Consider the following 19,187-nt stretch of genomic DNA (forward strand, 5'->3'; position numbering starts at 1 on the left):
CTGGCTTCTGTTGGTACTAAGCATGCACATGGTACACAGAAATGCACATGGTAGCCAACAACCATAGACATTTTTTAAAATTATTATTTAAAAAAAGAAAACACCCAGAAGTGTTTTAGAGAAAATCCTAAGGAGAATCCTACCTTTGTCCTCCACAGGGAATACCGTCCCAGAGTCCAGTGAGGTCGTTGCTGTCTGTCAGAGTCTCCAGCAGGTGGCAGAGAAATGCCAGCAGGAGCCTGAGAGCTACTGGTATTTCCACAAGACAGCTGTGCCCTGCCTATTCGCACTGGCTGTGCAGGCTGCAATGCCAGGTGATTTCCTCTGCTTCTGTTCTCTAGCAGGTTGGCTTTCTACTATCGTTGGACAGCACTGCCACCTCCTGGGTATTGCTGGCACTGTGTGTGGTACAAATTCCACTGTAATGAACAGTGACAGGAACCAAATTCCAGTGGTAATAGCACCAAAGGGATGTACATTGTAATTACTATACAATTAATTTATTAGGATTGAGCTTTGGAGTCCAGTAGGTCTAGATGGATACCTTATCTGAATGTTCCTTCCTCACTACAACATGCAGAGCCAAGCAGTGTGTGTGTGTGTGTGTGTGTGTGTGTGTGTGTGTGTGTGTGAGTGTGAGAGAGAGAGAGAGAGAGAGAGAGAGATTGATTGGTTGTGTGATCATAGGTTACTGATAAGGATTAATGATAATGTGACAGTAGTGTCCAAGTAGTGTCCATTGCATGATAGTTGCTTATAAATAAGACTCAATAAAAATAAGCACGTCTTAAAAAATTTTTGAAAGACCAGCATTTCCACTTACAGTGCCAAGACTGTCCACATCACATGTGTCCCACTGATGGATTACTGTAAGCACAGTGCAGGGTTCCTAGTCCTATGCCCTACGTCAGATCAAGAATCGCTGTTGCCTTTCTTTGAGGTTTTAAGCCCATAGCATTTGTTCATGGTACATTAAACTTACTGGTTTTCACCAGTGTATTGGAGTCCTCCTATAATCCCAGTGGAAAGTGGAGGCAGGAGGATCAGGAGTTCAGGAATAGCCCATACTACATGAGATACTATTTAGAACAAAAAGCTAGCATGGTAGCTGCATATATCTTTAATCCCAGCAGCATTCAATAGGCAAAATTAGGTGGATGTCTTGTAAGTTTGAAGCCAGCTTGGTCTATATAGCAAGTTGTAGACAAGTTAGTACTACATGATGATAACCTGTTTCCAATGGAAGGAAAAAATAGCCTGAAATATTAGGGGCTGGAGAGTAACTTAGTAGTTAAAAGTGCTGGGAACCTGTGTTCAGTTCCCAATACATAGGTGGCTCATAACCACCTGCCACTCTAGCTCCAGGGGCTCTCATACCCTCTTGTGGACTACACACACACACACACACACACATACACACACACACACACACTTAAAAAATGCTCTGGGGTTAGCCTGTTAGGAGGAGGACAAGAGCTACTTTGAATTCTTTTTTCCTTACTAGTCACTATTTAGCCCAGGCTTGACCTCAAGCCTACAATCCTGCTTTAGTCTTGTAAAGATGATACTACAAGCAACGTTGACCCAAAATTTCAAGTACTTTTTCTTCAAGAAAGGATTTTTCTGTATAGTCCTGGCTGTCCTAGAACTTACTCTGTAGACCAGGCTGGCCTCGAACTCAGAGATCTGCCTGCCTCTGCCTTCTAACTGCTGAGACTAAGGGTGTGTGCCACCACTGCCTGGTCAAAGTTGGGTTTCTGAACCACAGAAGTGGCCTTCTGGTTCTGTGGGTGTACATGTGGGTCTTACTCTTTGCAGAGAAGGAATCCTCAGTTCTGAGAAAAGTACTGTTGGAGGATGAGGTCTTGGCTGCGTTGGCATCTGTCATTGGCACTGCCACTACCCATCTGAGCCCTGAGTGAGTAAATCCACAAGAGGCCTAATTCCCTGGGAGCGGGAGAACATTCTTGGGCAGAAGCCACAGATAGTGATTTCCCAGCTGTCCACCCAACCTGTGTGGAAGTGTGGAAGTATTGTTTTATAAGCTTGATAGTAACATAAAGGATCTTTTAAAAGCACCGTAGACTATTAGGTGAGTCTTGGGCTAATGGGTTTTGTTAGTGGTTTATGTTGTTAGGGGTTTTTAAGGCTTATTTATTTTGCTTTCATGTGTATTGGTGTTTTACCTGTATGTAAATGTGTGTACCATATGTATGCAGTGCCTCATGCAGACAGAAAAAGATGTCAGATCCTCTAGATCTGTGGCTTCTGGGCACCAAACTCCAGTCCTCTGCAAAAACAAATGCTTGTAACCACTGAGCCACCTTTTCAGTCCCGGTCTCACCAGTGGACTATCTTAAAAGTATGCATTGAACTCCTAACAAGATTGTAGGCCAAGAGTCTTGATGGCTTTGATCAATCTGGTTCATCTCTATACCATCAGGGTCTAGATAGAAATTTTTTTGTACTAAATTAACATATTAATATGTGACAATCATGGCACCTACACACAAATGTGCACATAACCTAACTCCTTGGTGATACCTGGCACTCTGTCTCCAGACTGGCTGCCCGGAGTGCCACAGGCATCGTGCCCCTCTTCTTAAATGGCGACACCTCCTTCCTACCTGAAAGCAGCTTCCCAGGCCAGTTCCAGCCATTCCAGGTAATGGTCTAATCTCTGATGTGTGAGCCTAGAGTTTACATCCTTTAGAGTTCCCTGTTAGGACTCTTCTGTGGTGGTCATACGGACATACATGCCTTCTGCTGCTGGGCGGACTCAAAGGAGCTCTTCTTCCTTCATAGGATGGCTCCTCTGGGCAGAGGCGGCTGGTTGCACTGCTTATGGCTTTTGTCTGTTCCCTGCCACGAAATGTAAGTGAGCATAGTTAAAACTCAAACTAAGATGACCTCTGGGCTTAGCTCACCCACAGGCTAAGCTGTCTTTTGCTTCCCCACTTAAAGACGTTCTTTTCCATACTGAACTCTTATATTGCTTTCTATTGAGTATTTCTTAGAGTTCAAGTGTCTTCTGGGTCCATTACATGGCCAGGTTTTCTGTAGGTGGAAATCCCTCAGCTGAACCGACTCATGCGGGAGCTTTTGAAGCAGAGCTGTGGCCACAGCTGTCCCTTCTCCTCCACTGCTGCCACCAAGTGTTTTGCAGGGCTGCTCAACAAGCAGCCTCCAGGTACTGGGCTGGGCTGGGTCATCTTTGGCCACTTAGTGATGAAATCTACAAATTTAGTCCTTGTTCTCCTTAAAGGAGCTCATAGTGACTAATCTTCACCTACTGTCCTCAGAAAGTCTTTTCAGAGACTAGACTTTAGCAGAGCATTTCAGGGTCCAAGAAGGGAGGGGTGGGGGGGGGGAGGAGGAGGAGGTTCAGCTCATGCCTGTCATCTCGTTCCATCATGGCACTATCAAGAATGTGGGGGTGGGGAACTAGAGAGATGGCTCAGGAGTTAGGTGAATGTTCCGTGCTCAGAGCAATTCCCAGTAGCCACATCTGAAAGAAAGCTCACTATTGCTTTTAAGTCCAGTTCCAGAAGATGATGGCACCCTCTCTGGACTCCAGGAGCACCTGCACTCAAATGTATATAGCCACACAGACACTTGCATAGACATACTTAAAGATAATAGAAATATTTTTTTAAATGCTTATCTTTTGTATGTGAGAACCTACCTGTTATGTGCACCACATGGGTGCCTGGTGTCCTTGGGAGCCAGAGGAGGACATTGGATCCCCTGGACTGGAGTCACATATGGTTGTGAACTGCCATATGGGTTCTGCAAGAGCATCTAGTACTCTCAAGTGCTGAGCCATCTCTCCAGCCTCTGCAGAGTGAGTCTTCATTGGAGAAGACAGCTCTCTCAGGGGCCAGCATCCTGTGTTGAGTACTGCACCTCTGCCATACGTTCTATCCTGCTGGTATCTGCCATTTTGATTGTCCTCTTCTAAAAGCTGCCTAGGTGCTCTGCACTGGATCGATTACAGCCTTTGTCCTTAAGAGAAGCCTGCATCGCCATTGCACTATTATGTCCTCCTTCCTCTTAGGGCAGGAGTTGGATGAGTTCCTCCAGCTCGCTGTGGACACAGTAGAGGCGGGCCTGGCCTCGGAATCCTCCCGTAATGAGGCTTTCACACTGCTGCTCTGGGTAAGGAGGTAGCATAGCAGTTCTTTCCTGTTGCTGGGCTAGCATGCTGTGACTAAGATAGCTTATAAAAGAAAGCTTCTAATTGGGTTTAAACTGGTCTCACAGGGGGTCAGAGCCAGTGATGGCAGAACAAAGGCATGGCAGCAGGAACAGCTGAGAGCTCCCATCTTGATCCAAAATCAGGAAGCAGAGAGAGACTGGGAGTGATTTAAATCTTTTGAAACCTCAAAATCTGCCCCCAGTGACATTCTTCCTTTCAGCAAGGCCAGACTTCCTAAGTACTCAAATGTCAGGCTTATCCAGGACAGACATCTCATTCAAGTCACCAAAGCCCCTGAGCCACATGTAGCAAAAGTGCCTCTGGGTTCTGGAGTTTGAATGTCAGGCCGATTGCTCCTTTTCACGATTACAGGTAACCAAGGCTCTGGTCCTCAGATATCATCCTCTCAGTGCCAGCCTGACCACCCGGGTAAGTTCCTAACATATAACCTGAATCTGAGAAAGAACTTGCCTTGGGATTAAAGGTGTGCACCACCACTGCCCTGCATTACTATTTCTTTTTAAAGATTTAAATTTTATTGGCTATGGTGGTGCCTGCTTTTCAGTCCCAGCACTCAGGCAGAGATAGGCAGATTACTGAGTTTGAGGCCAGCTTGGTTTACCTCAAGAGGCCCAGGACTGCCATAGCTCTAGAGGAGAAGGATAAAGGGAGGAAGGGAGGGAGAAAGGTATGTACATATATAATATATATGTGTGTTTTGCATGTGTGGCCATTGTATACAGAATGTACCATATATATCCCTGCTGCCTAAGAAAGGCAGAGGATATTCCTAGATTCCCTGGAACTGGAGTTATAGATGGTTGTAAGCGTCCATGTAGGTTCTGGGAACCTAACCCAAGAAGTTCTTTGGATGAATAGCAAGTAATCTCAACCACTGATCTACCTCTCCAGCCACTGGTTTCTTATTATTACAAGGTTTTCATCCTCTTTGGTGTTTGGGATTTTTTTTTTCTTAAAAGGCTGGTTTGTTTGTTTTTTCACTAGTTCATGGGCCTCCTCAGTGATCCAGAGCTAGGCTGTGCAGCAGCTGATGGCTTCTCTCTGCTCATGTCTGACTGCACTGATGTGCTGACTCGTGCCGGCCACGCTGATGTTCGCATCATGTTCCGCCAGCGGTTCTTCACAGACAATGTGCCTGCTTTGGTCCAAGGTTTCCATGCCGCTCCCCAAGGTGTCTAAAAGCTGATCTCCAAACACATGCCATAAGCCCCACAATAATTTAGGACCCAGATGCTATATTGTGGTCCATGTCTACAGAGCTGTGCTTCAATCCCACTTTTCCCTGATGCTATTGTGAGCTCAAGAGACTTATTAAACTGTATGTGTATGTGTACATGTTTGTGTGGAAGCCAGAAAGAAGTCAACATCCAATACATTTTTTTTATTAACATTTTTTTTCAAAGATTGATTTATTCATTTTATATAAGTACACTGTAGTTGTCTTCGGACACTCCTCCAGAAGAGGGCATCAGATCTTATTACAGATGGTTGTGAGCCACCATGTGGTTGCTGGGAATTGAACTCAGGACCTCTGAAAGAGCAGTCAGTGCTCTTAACCATTGAGCTATCTCTCCAGCCCTATTACTTGTTTTATTAATTGCCTGCCACAGTATGTCTGTGGAAGTATCTCCTTCCACCATGTAGCTTCCAATGATTGACCGCTAATCAGGCTTAACAGTGGGTGCCTTTACCCACTGCCTGCTGATCCATTGGCCTGATTGCATGTTCTTCAATTGTTCTCCACAGTGTGTGTGTGTGTGCACGCACATGCATCTGGAGGTCAACAAACAACTAACAAAGTTAGTTGTACCAAATGGCTTCCAGGGATTGAGCTTAGGTCACAAAGGCAAGGGCCTTTACCTAAGGAGCTATCTTGCCAGCCCTTCTACTTAACAGTAGAATCTTTCCCAGTGAACCTTGAGCTTCCTGCTTTGACAAGGTCAGCTAACCTGCAAGCCAGGTGCTCTGTCTGCACTCAGGCGCACTGCAATGCCTACCTATTTACATGGTTCAGTAGGACTAAAACTCTGGTCCTCGTGCTACTCAACAAGTACTTTCCCATCTGACCCATCATCCCTAGCCTCAGCCCTTCTCTTTAGGCAGATCTCACTGTAGCTCAGACTGGCTATGAATCCCCTTGCCTCAGCCCCCTGAGTGCTGAGCAGGCTTCAGCCACACTGTATTATAGTTGATATACCTATTCATGTGACTGGATTCTCAATGGCTAACCCCAGTTTTTCTTCCACGCATCTTTTTTTCTTTTTATCCCCAGATGTGAAGCCAAACTATCTAAAGGGTCTGTCTCATGTACTCAACAGACTGCCCAAGCCTGTGCTTTTACCAGAGCTACCCACAGTAAGTCCTGCAGGCATCCTCAGCAAGGGAGGGGGCTGTTCCCATGGCTATAGCAGGTAGAGATCCAAGACCATAACATGCATCCTGTTTTCCATTGCTTCTTAGCTCCTTTCCTTGCTGCTAGAGGCACTGTCCTGCCCTGACTCTGTGGTCCAGCTTTCCACTCTGAGCTGTCTCCAACCCCTACTACTGGAAGCACCCCAAATCATGAGTCTTCATGTTGATACTCTGGTTACGAAATTCCTGACTCTCAGCTCCAGTTATTCAATGGTGAGTTGAGCCCAGCACACCCTTTAGTGCCTTTCTCCTTTGTCTCCCCTGACCTCGCTTTTGTTCCAGGCCGTCCGGATTGCTGCTCTGCAGTGTATGCACGCGCTCACTCGCCTCCCCACTTCTGTGGTAAGTCTTTGAAGAGTCAGAGTGCTTGTTGGAGACAGGGTAATCCCTCGTCTCCAAACTGGCCTGACTCATGCACACTGCCATACCTGCTTGAATACTTTTTTGCTTTCAAGTGAGATTAGCTACCAACTGAGTATGGTAAGACCAGAACTACATACATGGTACACATAGATAAGCATAGATAAAGCACCACCCTGTCCTCCTGAGCACAGAATGGATTTAGTAAATTGTGACCGCCTCATAACATTGGTCATCCTACATTCAAACATCAAATAAGAAAACTGGGACTGGAAAGATGGTCTACTGCTTAGGAGCACTGGCTGTTCTTCCAGAAGACCCAGGTTTGATTCCTAGCACCCACATGGCAGTATACACAACTGTAATGTCCATACTGGGGGATTCATTGCCCTTATCTGGCCTCATGACACTAGGCATACACATAAACAATTCTTTAAAATAGGGCACATTTTACTTCCATCAGAATGTGAGCTACATGGTGTGGGAAGCTCATTTCCTGTTGCTTAGCAGCAAGAGTAAGATGATGTCTCTGACTTCACAGCTACTGCCATACAAATCTCAGGTGATCCGAGCTTTAGCCAAGCCTCTGGATGACAAGAAGAGACTTGTGCGCAAGGAAGCAGTGTCAGCAAGGGGAGAATGGTAAGCTGTGGCTGAAGGGAATGGTAGGACCAAGGAGAACCCCAGAATAGTGTTGTAACATTCTTCTTGTCTACAGGTTCCTACTGGGGAGCCCTGGGAGCTGAGTCCTTGGTCCTGGCCTAAACCCTCTGACAATCTAACCTGCAAGTACTAACTATTGGGCCATTCCACAAGGCAAGACCACTGGCCTGCCTTCCCATGGATGCAGTACAAATGCTGGGCCTCTCCTGCATGGCTGTGCAAAACTCGTAAGAGCCATGATTTCTAATGGATTGTTGCAGAGACTGAGACTTGTATTTGAGGAAAAGACCTTGGATCTTGGGGCTTTCTCGTGTCCTGTCAGGAATAGGAAGCTGTGCTGCTGAATGGTGCAGTGCGGTTGAGTGTGACCTCTAGAACTAGGGATGCTGTTACATGAGTGCACCTGCCAGAGAATAAAGACTTTTTCTTTAATTGGCAGATTCACATGTATTTCCCTTTATCCTACAGATGCTGTGTTAGCACACACTGAGAGCTCCCAGCCCTTCAATACAAGGCCATAGGGGACACCCTCGGAATGCCCACTCAGTAGCCCTTCTTGATCCTGACCTTGACCTTCACCAAGGCAGAAAGAAGCTATGTATCTTTACAAATCAAATGCCTTTATTTTCACTCCTTCTGTAGCATGTGAGAAATGGCAGTGACCTTGGCAATAGGCTTAATGTCTTTCTTCCATTGAGAAGCCAGAATTTCAACATACCTGATGGATCTTTTTCCAAAGTAAAAGAGATGGTGTCTAGCCCCATCTGTGACCTAGAGCTCACCTGGAGCTAAAACGTATTTGCCTGAGTAAAGGGACTTCAATCCTTGAGTTTCCCCACACTGCATCTTGTTTTGAGGTGGCAGAAGATTGGTCTTGAGTGTCCCTGTGTCGTACTCTAAGGCAAGCCTGATGGCTCTTCATGGTCATGGATTCCAGGAAAAGCTGCCCTTGGAAGCTCTTGAGAGGCAATAAACATCAAACAATGTTCAAGTTGTGGCTTACACTGCCATCACAGAGGCTGAGTGAGTCACCCAGGGAGGAGGGTCCCAGCTCATCCCATTCCCATGGGGCAGGTGACTAGAAGGTAACAGCACCCGGGTCAGCCAATGCCTGTGAGGAATGATTGGGGGGAAAAATCTCTTTAGTTCTGAGTTCTTTGTTGTCCTTCCCATTTGCTCTGCAGCAAGCATACATCAAACAGAAAGAGTTCTCTATCAGATTCTGAGAACTGTACCCTCTGGGGCTCCGAAGGTATCTTAATATAAGAAAAAGTTTTAATTTATGTTTCAGCACAAAAAGCCTGGGAAGTGGGGAGACAGAGCTTAAGAACAGTTCGTATATGCTCTAAGTGTTGTTTGCTCAACTTAAGTCACTTATTTTTACTTCAAGATAGGGTGTCACTGTGTAACCCAGGTTGGGCTTGAATTGCTGATCCTACTCCCCTGGTCTCCTGAGTGCTGGAATTCCAGGTGTGGGCTGCCATGACCAGCCCCAGTCCTTTAAGGGACAGGAGGTGGGAATGGAGTGACAATGGGGCAAAGAGGAAGGAAAGAATGGACAGATCCATCTGGCGCGCACAGGGGATAGGGTGGGGGTGGAGGGGGGTAAAAGCATCAAACGCCTGTGCCTTCCAAGGGATGGGATTACAGATTTACATAATCATGCCTGACCTAGTAATTTGCAGTTTAAAAATTGTTTCCTCTTGGACCAGACAGAGCTAGTCTCACATTGCTGTAGGATGTCTGTCACATATAAGTTACTCAGTCTCTCAGTGTTAGCTTGACCTCCAGATACAGTACCTACCTACAAGCTCTTCTCTAATCTTGAACCATACCTTTCAAACCACAGTTTTAGAGGCTGGAGAGACGGCTCAGCAGTTGAGTATTTGTTGCTCCTACAGAGGACCGTTTTGATTCCTAGTACCCAAATGGCAGGTTACAACCATCTCCAGTTCCAAGGGATCCACCCAGTGCCCTCTCCTGACCTCAGGTACAGGGCTTTCACATAATGTACATACGTGTATACAAAAAAAATACTCCTACAATTATTTTCTTTAAAAAGTTTTAGCTGCAGGCCTCAATGGTTCAAATAAGATGGTGGTTATTCCAAATATATAACAAAAAGCTGGTCACAGCTATTCCTAAGGATGAAACCTAATTATAGACTACAGTGGCACTAACCAGCCTCTGCTTTGGCTCCACAGCGCTGTCTTTAGCTTCAGCTCAGTTAGTTTCTGCTCCTGGGTGTGGACTTCCTCCCATCACAGTTCTATCGCACAGTACTGCTGCTCACTTACCTTCCTGTGTACACACCTAGGAACACCTTCCAGTTGTCCAAGCAGCCGTGGTTGTAAGGATTCCTAAATACCTGGAGACAAGAGAAACTCACTGCTACTCTTCTGCTTAATCTCCTCCTCATCTTGGAGATGACAGAGTCCCTGTAATTGAAGTCTAGCTTTGAAGACACCTGTTGGCTGGCTGTAGTGATACGTGCCTTTGACCCCAGCACTGGGCATTCCAGGCCTGCCAGAGCTACATAATGGGACCCAGCTTTAAAACAAACAAAACGAAAAACCAGAACTTGTCAAAGCCAGCCCTGACAGTGGCCTGTTTGTTAGATGTACAGTTAGTTATCCACCTGTTCACCCAAGTCCCTTCCCCACTCACCCTGCCCTTGGCCTGTAACCGTCGTCTCTCCTTCTTGTTGATGTGCCTTTCGATGCTTGTCTCACCCCGACTGATGAGAACTGCATGCCACATGGTTAGGGCACCCAGGGCCAGGGCCACAGAACTAAGAGGCAAAATTGATAGAAATTAGAAGCTGGAAGACAGAGGAGCACACTTGTGGTTATGACTAACTCACAGCCTCTCTGCTTCATTTCCCTGACCTCATATAGGGCCTGGGTGAGCATGTATTCTACCTTTTAAAGTAGAGATTTGTTAAAATAGGCTGGAGAAAAGTGGTATGGAAAGGAAGATGGGGAAATAAATCTGCCCGAGAAAAATGCAGACTTTCTTAAAATGCTCATGCTTCTAAGATAGTGAAGGCCCAGACAAGCATGAGGGGTTGGTTGGACGTGGTTATCAGAAATTCATATCCCAGCTCCGCAACTCCTAGCTGTGCATTGTAGAACAAATCCATGTACTCCTCTAAGTTTCTGATTTCCCTTCTCAGTAAATGGAGCATGTACATTTTGGATAGGAATCAATAAAACAAGAGCTTCACTCAACATGACAAGCATTATATTATTGGTACTTAGTAGACACATTCTATTGTTCTCTGTCCCAAAAATTTATAAGAAAAGCTCTTTGCCAGCCTCAGACCAGACAGTGGCATCTAAAAAGGTCTTTCTTTCTTTCTTTTTGGTTTTTCGGGGTTTTTTTCCCCCCGAGACAGGGTTTCTCTGTATAGTCCTGGCTATCCTGGAACTCACTCTGTAGACCAGGTTGGCCTCCCAACTCAGAAATCTGCTGCCTCTGCCTCCCAAGTGCTAGGATTACAGGTGTGCGCCACCACTGCCCGGCTAAAAAGGTTTTTCTTAATACTGCCCTCCCTTAAAATTATCAAAACTGAGCCACGCAGTGATAGCATACACCTTTACTCCAAGCACTCAGGAAGCAGAAGCAGTCAGATCTCAAGGAATTCAAGGCCAGCCTGGTATACAGAGCCAGTTTCAGGACAACCAAGGCTATACAGAGAACTGGATTTGGGGGGTGGGGGGAGGACAATGGGGGACTATCAAAACTGAGAGTTAAATACCTGCACAGGAACCAGAGGTAGACAAGACTCTTGTGAGTTATCCTTTCTCGAAAGGAGAAGGTAGGTGGTGGAGTCTGGTGGTACGTCTACAAAAAGAAAACAGCAAAGCCTGGCTCCCTTGCTCTGCCAGGCTCCAGCAACTGTCACCAGAACCCCAAGCACCTACAGGCAGGAATTAATATAAAATCAGGCAGATAAAAATGGGGTTTAAAGCCACAGAGGAAATCAGACCAGCAGGCAGATGGGGGCCAAGCCCGGTGGCACCATCACATGGACAGACAGTGGGTAGACAGCCAAGCACAGAAGGAACTAACTCTGAGTCTGTAGCTTGCCAACAGTAATGGGACTCCAGGGGAAACCAATCTCTAACCAGCCACATTTCCTTCACTATGTGGCTATACCCACAAGCAGTAGATCTATACCTGGCTTGGACTAATGGGGGGAGGGGGGGAAGCAGGACTCTGAAAAAGCAACAGGAGGGCAATATAAAAGTCCAAGAAGTGACCAGGATAAGGGGTTCCTAAAACAAGCAGGTGTGTGTGGGTGGGATGATCCCAGAGCTGCCAGAGCAGCCTGGAATCTGTCCCCTGGAACCCCATTACACAGACTAACATATACCCCTTGCTGCTCAGGCCACCATGAAGGCAGAGTCAAAGCTCAGCCCAAAGAAGTAAAGATGGCACAGATTACTAAAGACTTCAGCTTGCCCTCAGGCTACTTAATCTACCCAAGAAAGCTTCCTTAGAAATGCCTGACCCGGTCTGGAAGCCAGCCTATGTTAATACAATAGCAGACCCAGTTGATTAACTCTTAACCCTCAGGCCTGAGCAGCAGGGGCAGTGGGGTGGAGACTGCCCACCTGGTTGGCAATCGCCTGTAGTTTGTCCTTGTCAAGCTGTTTCATTTTCTAAGGGGATGAAAACAGTGCGGGTTATACTCTCAGGCCTCTAAGACAAGGGGCTACCAAATAATTCCTTGGGAAAAGGTTTCTGCTATGTTAAATTACTCTTTTCCTAGCCATGGGCTCACCTCGATGGCAGCATAAGCCTCCCGGAAAAGGTCCCAACTTCCATAGCTACAGTAGACACAGCCCAGAGTCATGAAAAAGCAGAAAGAGAAGAAGTAGCGATGGTTATAGTGGCCCACACAGTTGTTTAGCCAAGCTGGTGGAGGAATGATTAAGGACAAGATCAAATATAATTTGGGGGTGTCCAAGCCCCTACAGTTCATCCTTAGTTCAAGACATCACCCAAAGGCATCAGCATAAAGGCAAGAAAATAGACAGCTTCCCAAGGTTAAGGTAAAAATTGTCTAAGCTTTTCAGGGCTTCTAGATACCACCAGGAAATCTTAACCACCTGCAAATATTCAACCTAACTCAGGTTAGCCAACTGCATAGAAAGTCAAAATGGGACCCACAGTTCTGTCTGGGATCTTCAGCCACAAATGCCCAAACACCTTTTGAGTCTGCACAAAAGACCTGCCACAAAATTCCCTTCTCCTACAAAATCCATTCCAGAAGGCCTGTAAACATTCTGCTCCTCCCAAAAAATGGTAAGCCTCCCCCCACCCCCACAATGCCTCTTCTACTAGCTTCTCATGAGCCTGTATTCTCTGGGTTGGTGCTAGTGAGACAGTATGGAGCTCATAAGTATGAACCCCGTGCAGTGCAGTGCCCTGGGGGAAAACCGAAGGTCTTGGTGAAGAGAGCAAAAGGATACGGCAGTGATGATCCATCTTCAGCACACACCTGTGAGGGAGGGACACAGGCTCTGTTACGGTGGCCAAGGATCCTGAGATGTCAGTGACAATCCTTTCCTACTAGGACCAGCATCCTGCTGAGGTGGAAAGGGCACAGACTTTGAAGACAGCCAGGCCTTCCTTCATACACAGTTCTGTTGTTTATTGGCTACTGACAAGGAAACATCACTCTGCCTCAGTTTGTACAAGTGACAGTAATGCCGCCCTCAAACCATGCTGAAGACTAGGTAGGTGTCAGCCAATGGGAAGTGCCTAGCTGCATCTTAACAGATACATTGATAAACAATTAGCTAACTCCGGGGCCAGGTTTACCCTAGGGCTACAGCAAAATGGCCTCAAATGAGGTTCAGAGCAAAGCCAAGACCCACCTATTACAGATGCTGCAGTGGTGTGTTCGGGCTGGCTTGGGATAAATGCACTTCTTACAGATGGAGACAGTAGCAATGTCATTCCTGCCCTGTGCAAATTGAGAAGAACATTTTGACCACTATAGTAGGACAAGATCTCTGCCTCAGTCATTCTCCCTCCCATATATGGGACTGACTGGCTACTGTAGCGTGCAAGTCTGTTCCTCCCCATGCCCTGTGGGCTCCCACCTGGGGTGGGTATCCAGGAGGAGTGGTGATGGCCTGGTAGTAATGGAAGACGATGAGGATCAGATTCCAGTGACTATAGAAGAAATGCCAGCAGAGCCGTGGTACTGAGTAGGTTCGGAGGATGAGGGGCAGGACACACAGATAAGCAATGGCCACGATGGACCCAGTCAGCACGATCACCAGCACCACAAACACCTGCCAACACCATGAGGTCAAGAAGATGCTGTGAGGGAGCAATACAGGTTGCCTCCAAAGCTCAGTGTAAGTCCATCAGAAACATATCCTCGCCCCATAAAGCATCCCCTTTCCTGGCTCCTAGAGCACCGTCACTTACCACTCCGAACCAGCGGATCACATTGTCCACCAGCCAGTAGATAGGCTCAAAGGCAGCATCAATGGCAGTGTCACTGCCCCCAAAGGAATTGTAGAGCAGGGAGCGCAGGCAAACCTTGCCATAACGCCAGCGCTGGACCAGGCCCCGGAGCAGAGGTGGGCATCGACGCCGGTAGCCCAGGAGCAGAAGGAGACGCAGGCAGAGGCGGGCTGGGCCCAATAGCAGACTTCGCTGGCCCCTCATGAATCCTAGGAGAGTATACTAATATAAGGATCCAGCCTGAGCCATACCTCACCCTACTCCAACAGTGAGAAGGCCCCAAAGCATCAAGTTAGAGGACTTCTCAATTAAGCCAGTCATGAAAATAGAAGTCACTTTCAACCATATTACAGGATGTAGGGACTGAAGGTTCTGAGCCTACAAAAGTCTATTTACATTATACTACATGATTACGTAGCAAATCCCAGGTAATTTACACAGGAAGGACTACAGTAGAAAGAAACAGCTTCAAGTCAGAGTTCTTTTCTACATGTGTAGCACAGACGTGGAAGCCAGACATGGGTATCGAGTATCTCTTCCCCAGTCACTCTCCACATACTTCTTTAAATTTTTTATTTTATGAATGCTTGCCTGCATGTAAGTGTACCATGTTAAAAGTATCTCGTTATTGGCCTGAAGTAGTTCTGGGCCTGGACTGTTTTCAGCCTGAGACTTATCACTGATTCTGGCGGGTTCAACTCAGCTGTTCTGGCTCAAAACTGTCTCAGCTTCTCCTAAACTACCCTGCGTGGCTTCAAACTAACTTTGGCAGTATCTTCTAATCTTCTGGCTCCTTCTCATTCTCTGGCTCATTCCGTCTCACCTATGTCTAGCTTGTTCTCTCTGCGACCCATCTCTGTAAACTATACCAATAAAACTGCCTCCTTTCTCTCTCTGCACTGCTCTCTTAAGTAGCTTCCCTTTCTTCTCTCTTCTCATGAGAGTTGGGCATATCCTATCCTGTCAGATCTTTCTCTGACTCATCACTTTGTCTGCCACTCAATTAGACATCACTTTCAAACATGGGTGCTTCCTTCTACAAACCAACTTCACCTTCATTGTTTGGGATTAAAGGTGTGTACTAAGCATGTGTCTTTATTCCAGCCAGAGAGATTTTTAAAATTGTTGCTAGGCTGAACCACACCACAACTAGAAAGTTTTTTTCAGTAACACAATCTTGGGGTTCACAGTGTGATCAAATGTCCTGCAACAGTACCATGTACGTGCCTAGTACCCAGAGGCCAGGAGGGTGTCTGATCCCTTGGAGCTGTTGATGGCTGTGAGTTGCTATGTGTGTGCTGAGTCTTCCGCAAGAATAGAGAATTTTTGACTGGGCATAGTGACTGTGCCTTTAATCCCAGTACTGGGGAAGCAGAGGCGCGTCGATTTCTATGTTCAGTACTAACCTGATCTACAGAGTGAGTTCTAAGACAGTCAATATTACAAAGAGAACCACTATCTCAAAAAAATCAAAATAATAATGAATGTACCATGAAGTGTGCCAGAAGCCCTCTCTTTAGCTCCCACTATACTCACTACATATACACACCCACTATACCCACTACATACACACACACTACACCCACTATACACACTACATACACACATACACTTTTTTTAATTGAGACAAGGTTTTTCACCAAACCTGAAACTCACCAATTCAGTTAACTAAGCTCCAGAGATCCACCTCTCTCTGCCTCTCCAACCCTAGGATTACAGACATACTTGTCTATTTCCATGAGTTCTGTGGGATCAAACTTAGGTCATCATGCTTAAGGGCAAATAATTAACCAGCTGAGCAATCTCCTCAACTCCCTTAAGGTACTTTGGAGATGATGTGTCTACACAGACACAGAGTGAAACTTAACCAATATAAACAAAGCTGCCTGTCTTACCATGGGTAAGGGGTATGGGTAGGAGGTAAGGGGTTCCCAGGATTTCCTGCTTGCTCTGTACTACACAAGATCCGGTAACTGGAGCTCTCCTGGTCCTATCTGGGTGCTCCTACTCTAACTGGGCTGAGGTTAGAGGCCAGCCAGATGACATGATTCCTTGTTCCCTGTAAGAACATTCAACCACCACTTGCAAGACATAAGATACTTTGTCTCCAGTTTCACTCCCAGGCTTATCCTTGGGATATAGCAACCAAATTAACTTCCAGTATGTGACAGTAGTGGGAGGGACCTGCCCTCTTTGGAGCTTTTCCAGGTCTTCTCTGTTTAAGTAGCATTTCTATACTGATGCTCTTGGCCCCAAGATTCCCAGGCACTGAGCTGGCTCTCAGTACTCATTGCTTTTACAACACACTGAACATAACTGTGGACAGAGACACCAACAGACTTTCCATCATAGTCTCATTAGCTGCGTAAAAATAATCTGTTTTGACCATGGATAAGGAATACTGCTTTGCCTTCCGCAACCTCACTGACTTATTTAACAGGCAGCTCATGACCCAGCAGAAACCGGATGCAGCTACTCTGCTGTGGAGATGGGTTTCAGTTCAGTAACTGGAGTAATGTACTCTCCTTGCACCCTGGCTCAAGCCCAGGGTAAAAGGCTTTGCAAAAATCGTTAATGATCTCCTTCTACAATCTTGGAAACCTAAAGGTAAAATGAAAAGCTGCAAAAGGGGCTGAGAGATGGCTGGGCGGTTAAGAGCACTGACTGCTCTTCCAAAGGTCCCGAGTTCAAACCCCAGCAACCACATGGTGGCTCATAACCATCTGTAATGAGATCTGACACCCTCTTCTGGTGTGTCTGAAGACAGCTACAGTGTACTTACATATAATAATAAATACATCTTTAAAAGAAAAGATCTTTAAAAAAAAAAAAGAAAGAAAGAAAGATAGCCGAGCAGTGGTGTCTCAAAACAAACAAACAAACAAACAAAAAGCCTGCAAGAAAACTGAAGTATATTGGAGAAAAAGACAGTAGCCACTGCACCAGGGAAAGATGCTGGCCTTTCTCATCTCTTCCTAGGAAGTGGAAAGAACTAGCAGGGGCTGTAGAAAAGAAAGATTGAGGCCCAAGTGGTGGTAGCACACGTCTTTAATCTCAGCACTTCAGAGGCAGAGGTCAGCCTGGCCTACAGAGTGAGTTTCCAGGGCAATCGGTCCTGGAACTTTTAAGAGACCCTGTCTAAAATATAGTGTGATCCCCTGTCTAAAAAAATAAATGCGTCAGGCGGTGGTGGCGCACACCTGTAATTCCAGCACTCTGGAAGGCAGAGGCAGGCGGATTTCTGCGGATTTCTGAGTTCGAGGCCAGCCTGGTCTACAGAGTGAGTTCCAGGACAGCCAGGGCTACACAGAGAAACCCTGTCTGGGGGGTGGGGGGGTGGTGGAGAGAGAAGAAGTCCATCTGACTGTCAATCATTTCCTACATCCTTGAGTTCTGTGTGAAATGCCTACTTTAAGGCTCAACTGACCAATTCTCATCTATTTATAACCTATTTAGGGTCCAAATCTTTCCATAAGTATTCCTGTAATCTCCTTCTCTAACCCTTAATTCTTATACATACATATATATACATGTATGTATATACATGCCTACACACACACACACAGCCAAGGTTTAAATCAAATGCTAATAAACATCTTAGCATAATACCTGGCTCATAGAAGTATTCAATAAATACTTGTTGAATGAATGACCTGGAGAGATGCAGAACAGGAAAGGCTGGCAGCTCTATAGAAACCAGCAAAGACACTCTCACCAACGTGATAACACCGAAGTATTTGCTGCTCTCATTCTTTCTGATTAACAAAGAAATAGAACCATTATTAGATCACAGCTCTAAAGAACAATAATTTAGAGAACAAATCAAACCAGAAAACAAACATAAGACGGAAATCCTGTAGATGCCTATCAAATCTGAGTGAATGAAGTGTGAGACCAGAACCCTCTCCCCTCTCAGCATAGTGGGATATGAGGATAACAACGAGGCTAGAAAAAGATGTATTAAATGGGCCACACGTGAAAATGTTTTGCCTCAGGAAGCAGAGAAAAAGCCAAGTCTTTACATCTAAATGTAGGGAGAAGGCATGGATGACCTGAAGGAACAAGGCAGCATAGTTCCTCCAAACCCCAAGTACTGCCACCTCAATAGGAGCACAGGCCACAGTGGCCATCTGCCACCAGATTAGAAATTAGCAGGCAACAGCACTCCCCTAAATCACCATCCGTATCTCAAAGAAGCCTGACTGACAGGGAGGGAAAGGGAGATAGGGATAAATTCCAGAGCCAACAGATGAAACTGAGATCAAAGTCAAGGCAAATTTCATCCGGAAAAAGCTACTGCTCCCGTGACCTTTGCCACCTCAAGCTGATGTCGGACATCAATAAAACACGATATTCTATTAATGAAGGCTTCTTTCCCGGCTAACATGCTAAAAAAGGAAGAAAGCAAAAGTAATAGTATGTTAACATCAAACTGCTCATTCATAGTTAAGGAGCTCACACTCTAGAGTATCTGCCTGCAAGAGAACGAACTGTCGTTTTACAAAACTAGGAAAAGCTTGTGTCTCCAGGTGCAGCAGAGTCCAACTACGATGGGCTCAGGTCAAATAAATCGGCTTAAGCTTGGGCTGTCTCGAACTATTTTCGACAGTTTTTGCAAACCAAACCTGGATCTGAGTCTTCAAACTCATAAAATGGGTGAGTTGGGGATGAGGATGCGTTCGGACTTAAGAGGACACAGCCACGCAGGGCAGGTCGTAGAGAGACCAGGAACTTAACTTAAAGGCCTGGACACCGGAGACTCGGATGGGAAGCAAGAACAGGGCTGTAACTCTTACCTGCCTCCTGCACGCTTCTCAATCAGCCAGATTGAACCCAGTCTCCCTGTCCGTCACTCACTGCCTCCCCTTGCAGCTCGGGACCCAGGCCGGGCCGAGCTAAGGTCGACCCACCATGGCCCTCAGCCCGCAACGCTAGCCAGCGGACCGGGACCCGCCGCCCGCCCATCACCACCTAGCTGCGCAGGCGCGAGGCCCGGAGCCCGCAAAGGCCCGCCCAGAGATCTGTCCCGGAGCCGCCTGGGAAA

General features: G+C 46.3%; 2 protein-coding genes across 11 annotated transcripts in view; one reads left to right on the top strand and one right to left on the bottom strand.

Moving 5' to 3' along the window:
• The window catches only part of Mms19 (MMS19 homolog, cytosolic iron-sulfur assembly component), a 173,363-nt gene extending 164,718 nt beyond the window's left edge, over positions 1-8,645 (top strand). For 5 of the 6 annotated variants that reach the window (XM_052185747.1, XM_052185712.1, XM_052185726.1 and 2 more), the window contains 13 exons: positions 159-314; positions 1,819-1,918; positions 2,563-2,665; positions 2,806-2,874; positions 3,064-3,190; positions 4,058-4,158; positions 4,571-4,627; positions 5,204-5,390; positions 6,492-6,574; positions 6,680-6,844; positions 6,914-6,973; positions 7,533-7,633; positions 7,710-8,086. In XM_052185747.1, coding sequence (XP_052041707.1) covers positions 159-314; positions 1,819-1,918; positions 2,563-2,665; positions 2,806-2,874; positions 3,064-3,190; positions 4,058-4,158; positions 4,571-4,627; positions 5,204-5,390; positions 6,492-6,574; positions 6,680-6,844; positions 6,914-6,973; positions 7,533-7,633; positions 7,710-7,737 — 1,337 coding nt within the window. In that variant the 3' untranslated portion in view covers positions 7,738-8,086. Of the gene's footprint in view, positions 1-158; positions 315-1,818; positions 1,919-2,562; positions 2,666-2,805; positions 2,875-3,063; positions 3,191-4,057; positions 4,159-4,570; positions 4,628-5,203; positions 5,391-6,491; positions 6,575-6,679; positions 6,845-6,913; positions 6,974-7,532; positions 7,634-7,709; positions 8,087-8,122 lie in introns of those variants that run through there. The other variant, XR_007978357.1, reaches the window with a different exon arrangement.
• Zdhhc16 (zinc finger DHHC-type palmitoyltransferase 16) lies at positions 8,254-19,138 on the bottom strand. Of its 5 annotated transcripts, XM_052185773.1 has the most exons (12): positions 18,940-19,137; positions 17,753-17,898; positions 14,105-14,352; positions 13,771-13,965; positions 13,543-13,631; positions 13,135-13,163; positions 12,444-12,577; positions 12,274-12,321; positions 11,415-11,500; positions 10,322-10,445; positions 9,952-10,022; positions 8,254-8,765 (listed from the first exon to the last, which is right to left on the bottom strand). In XM_052185773.1, the coding sequence occupies exons 3-12, from the start codon at positions 14,345-14,347 to the stop codon at positions 8,654-8,656; spliced, it is 1,131 nt and encodes a 376-aa protein (XP_052041733.1). In that variant the 5' UTR covers positions 14,348-14,352; positions 17,753-17,898; positions 18,940-19,137; the 3' UTR covers positions 8,254-8,653. The 5 variants fall into 5 exon arrangements, with proteins under 5 accessions (XP_052041733.1, XP_052041763.1, XP_052041743.1 ...); XM_052185803.1 differs by lacking the exon at positions 13,771-13,965 and having other exon boundaries at positions 18,940-19,138; XM_052185783.1 differs by lacking the exon at positions 17,753-17,898.
• Positions 19,139-19,187: the final 49 nt, after the last annotated feature.

This window comes from Apodemus sylvaticus, chromosome 1, assembly GCF_947179515.1.
Source record: "Apodemus sylvaticus chromosome 1, mApoSyl1.1, whole genome shotgun sequence".
Taxonomy (NCBI): domain Eukaryota; kingdom Metazoa; phylum Chordata; class Mammalia; order Rodentia; family Muridae; genus Apodemus; species Apodemus sylvaticus.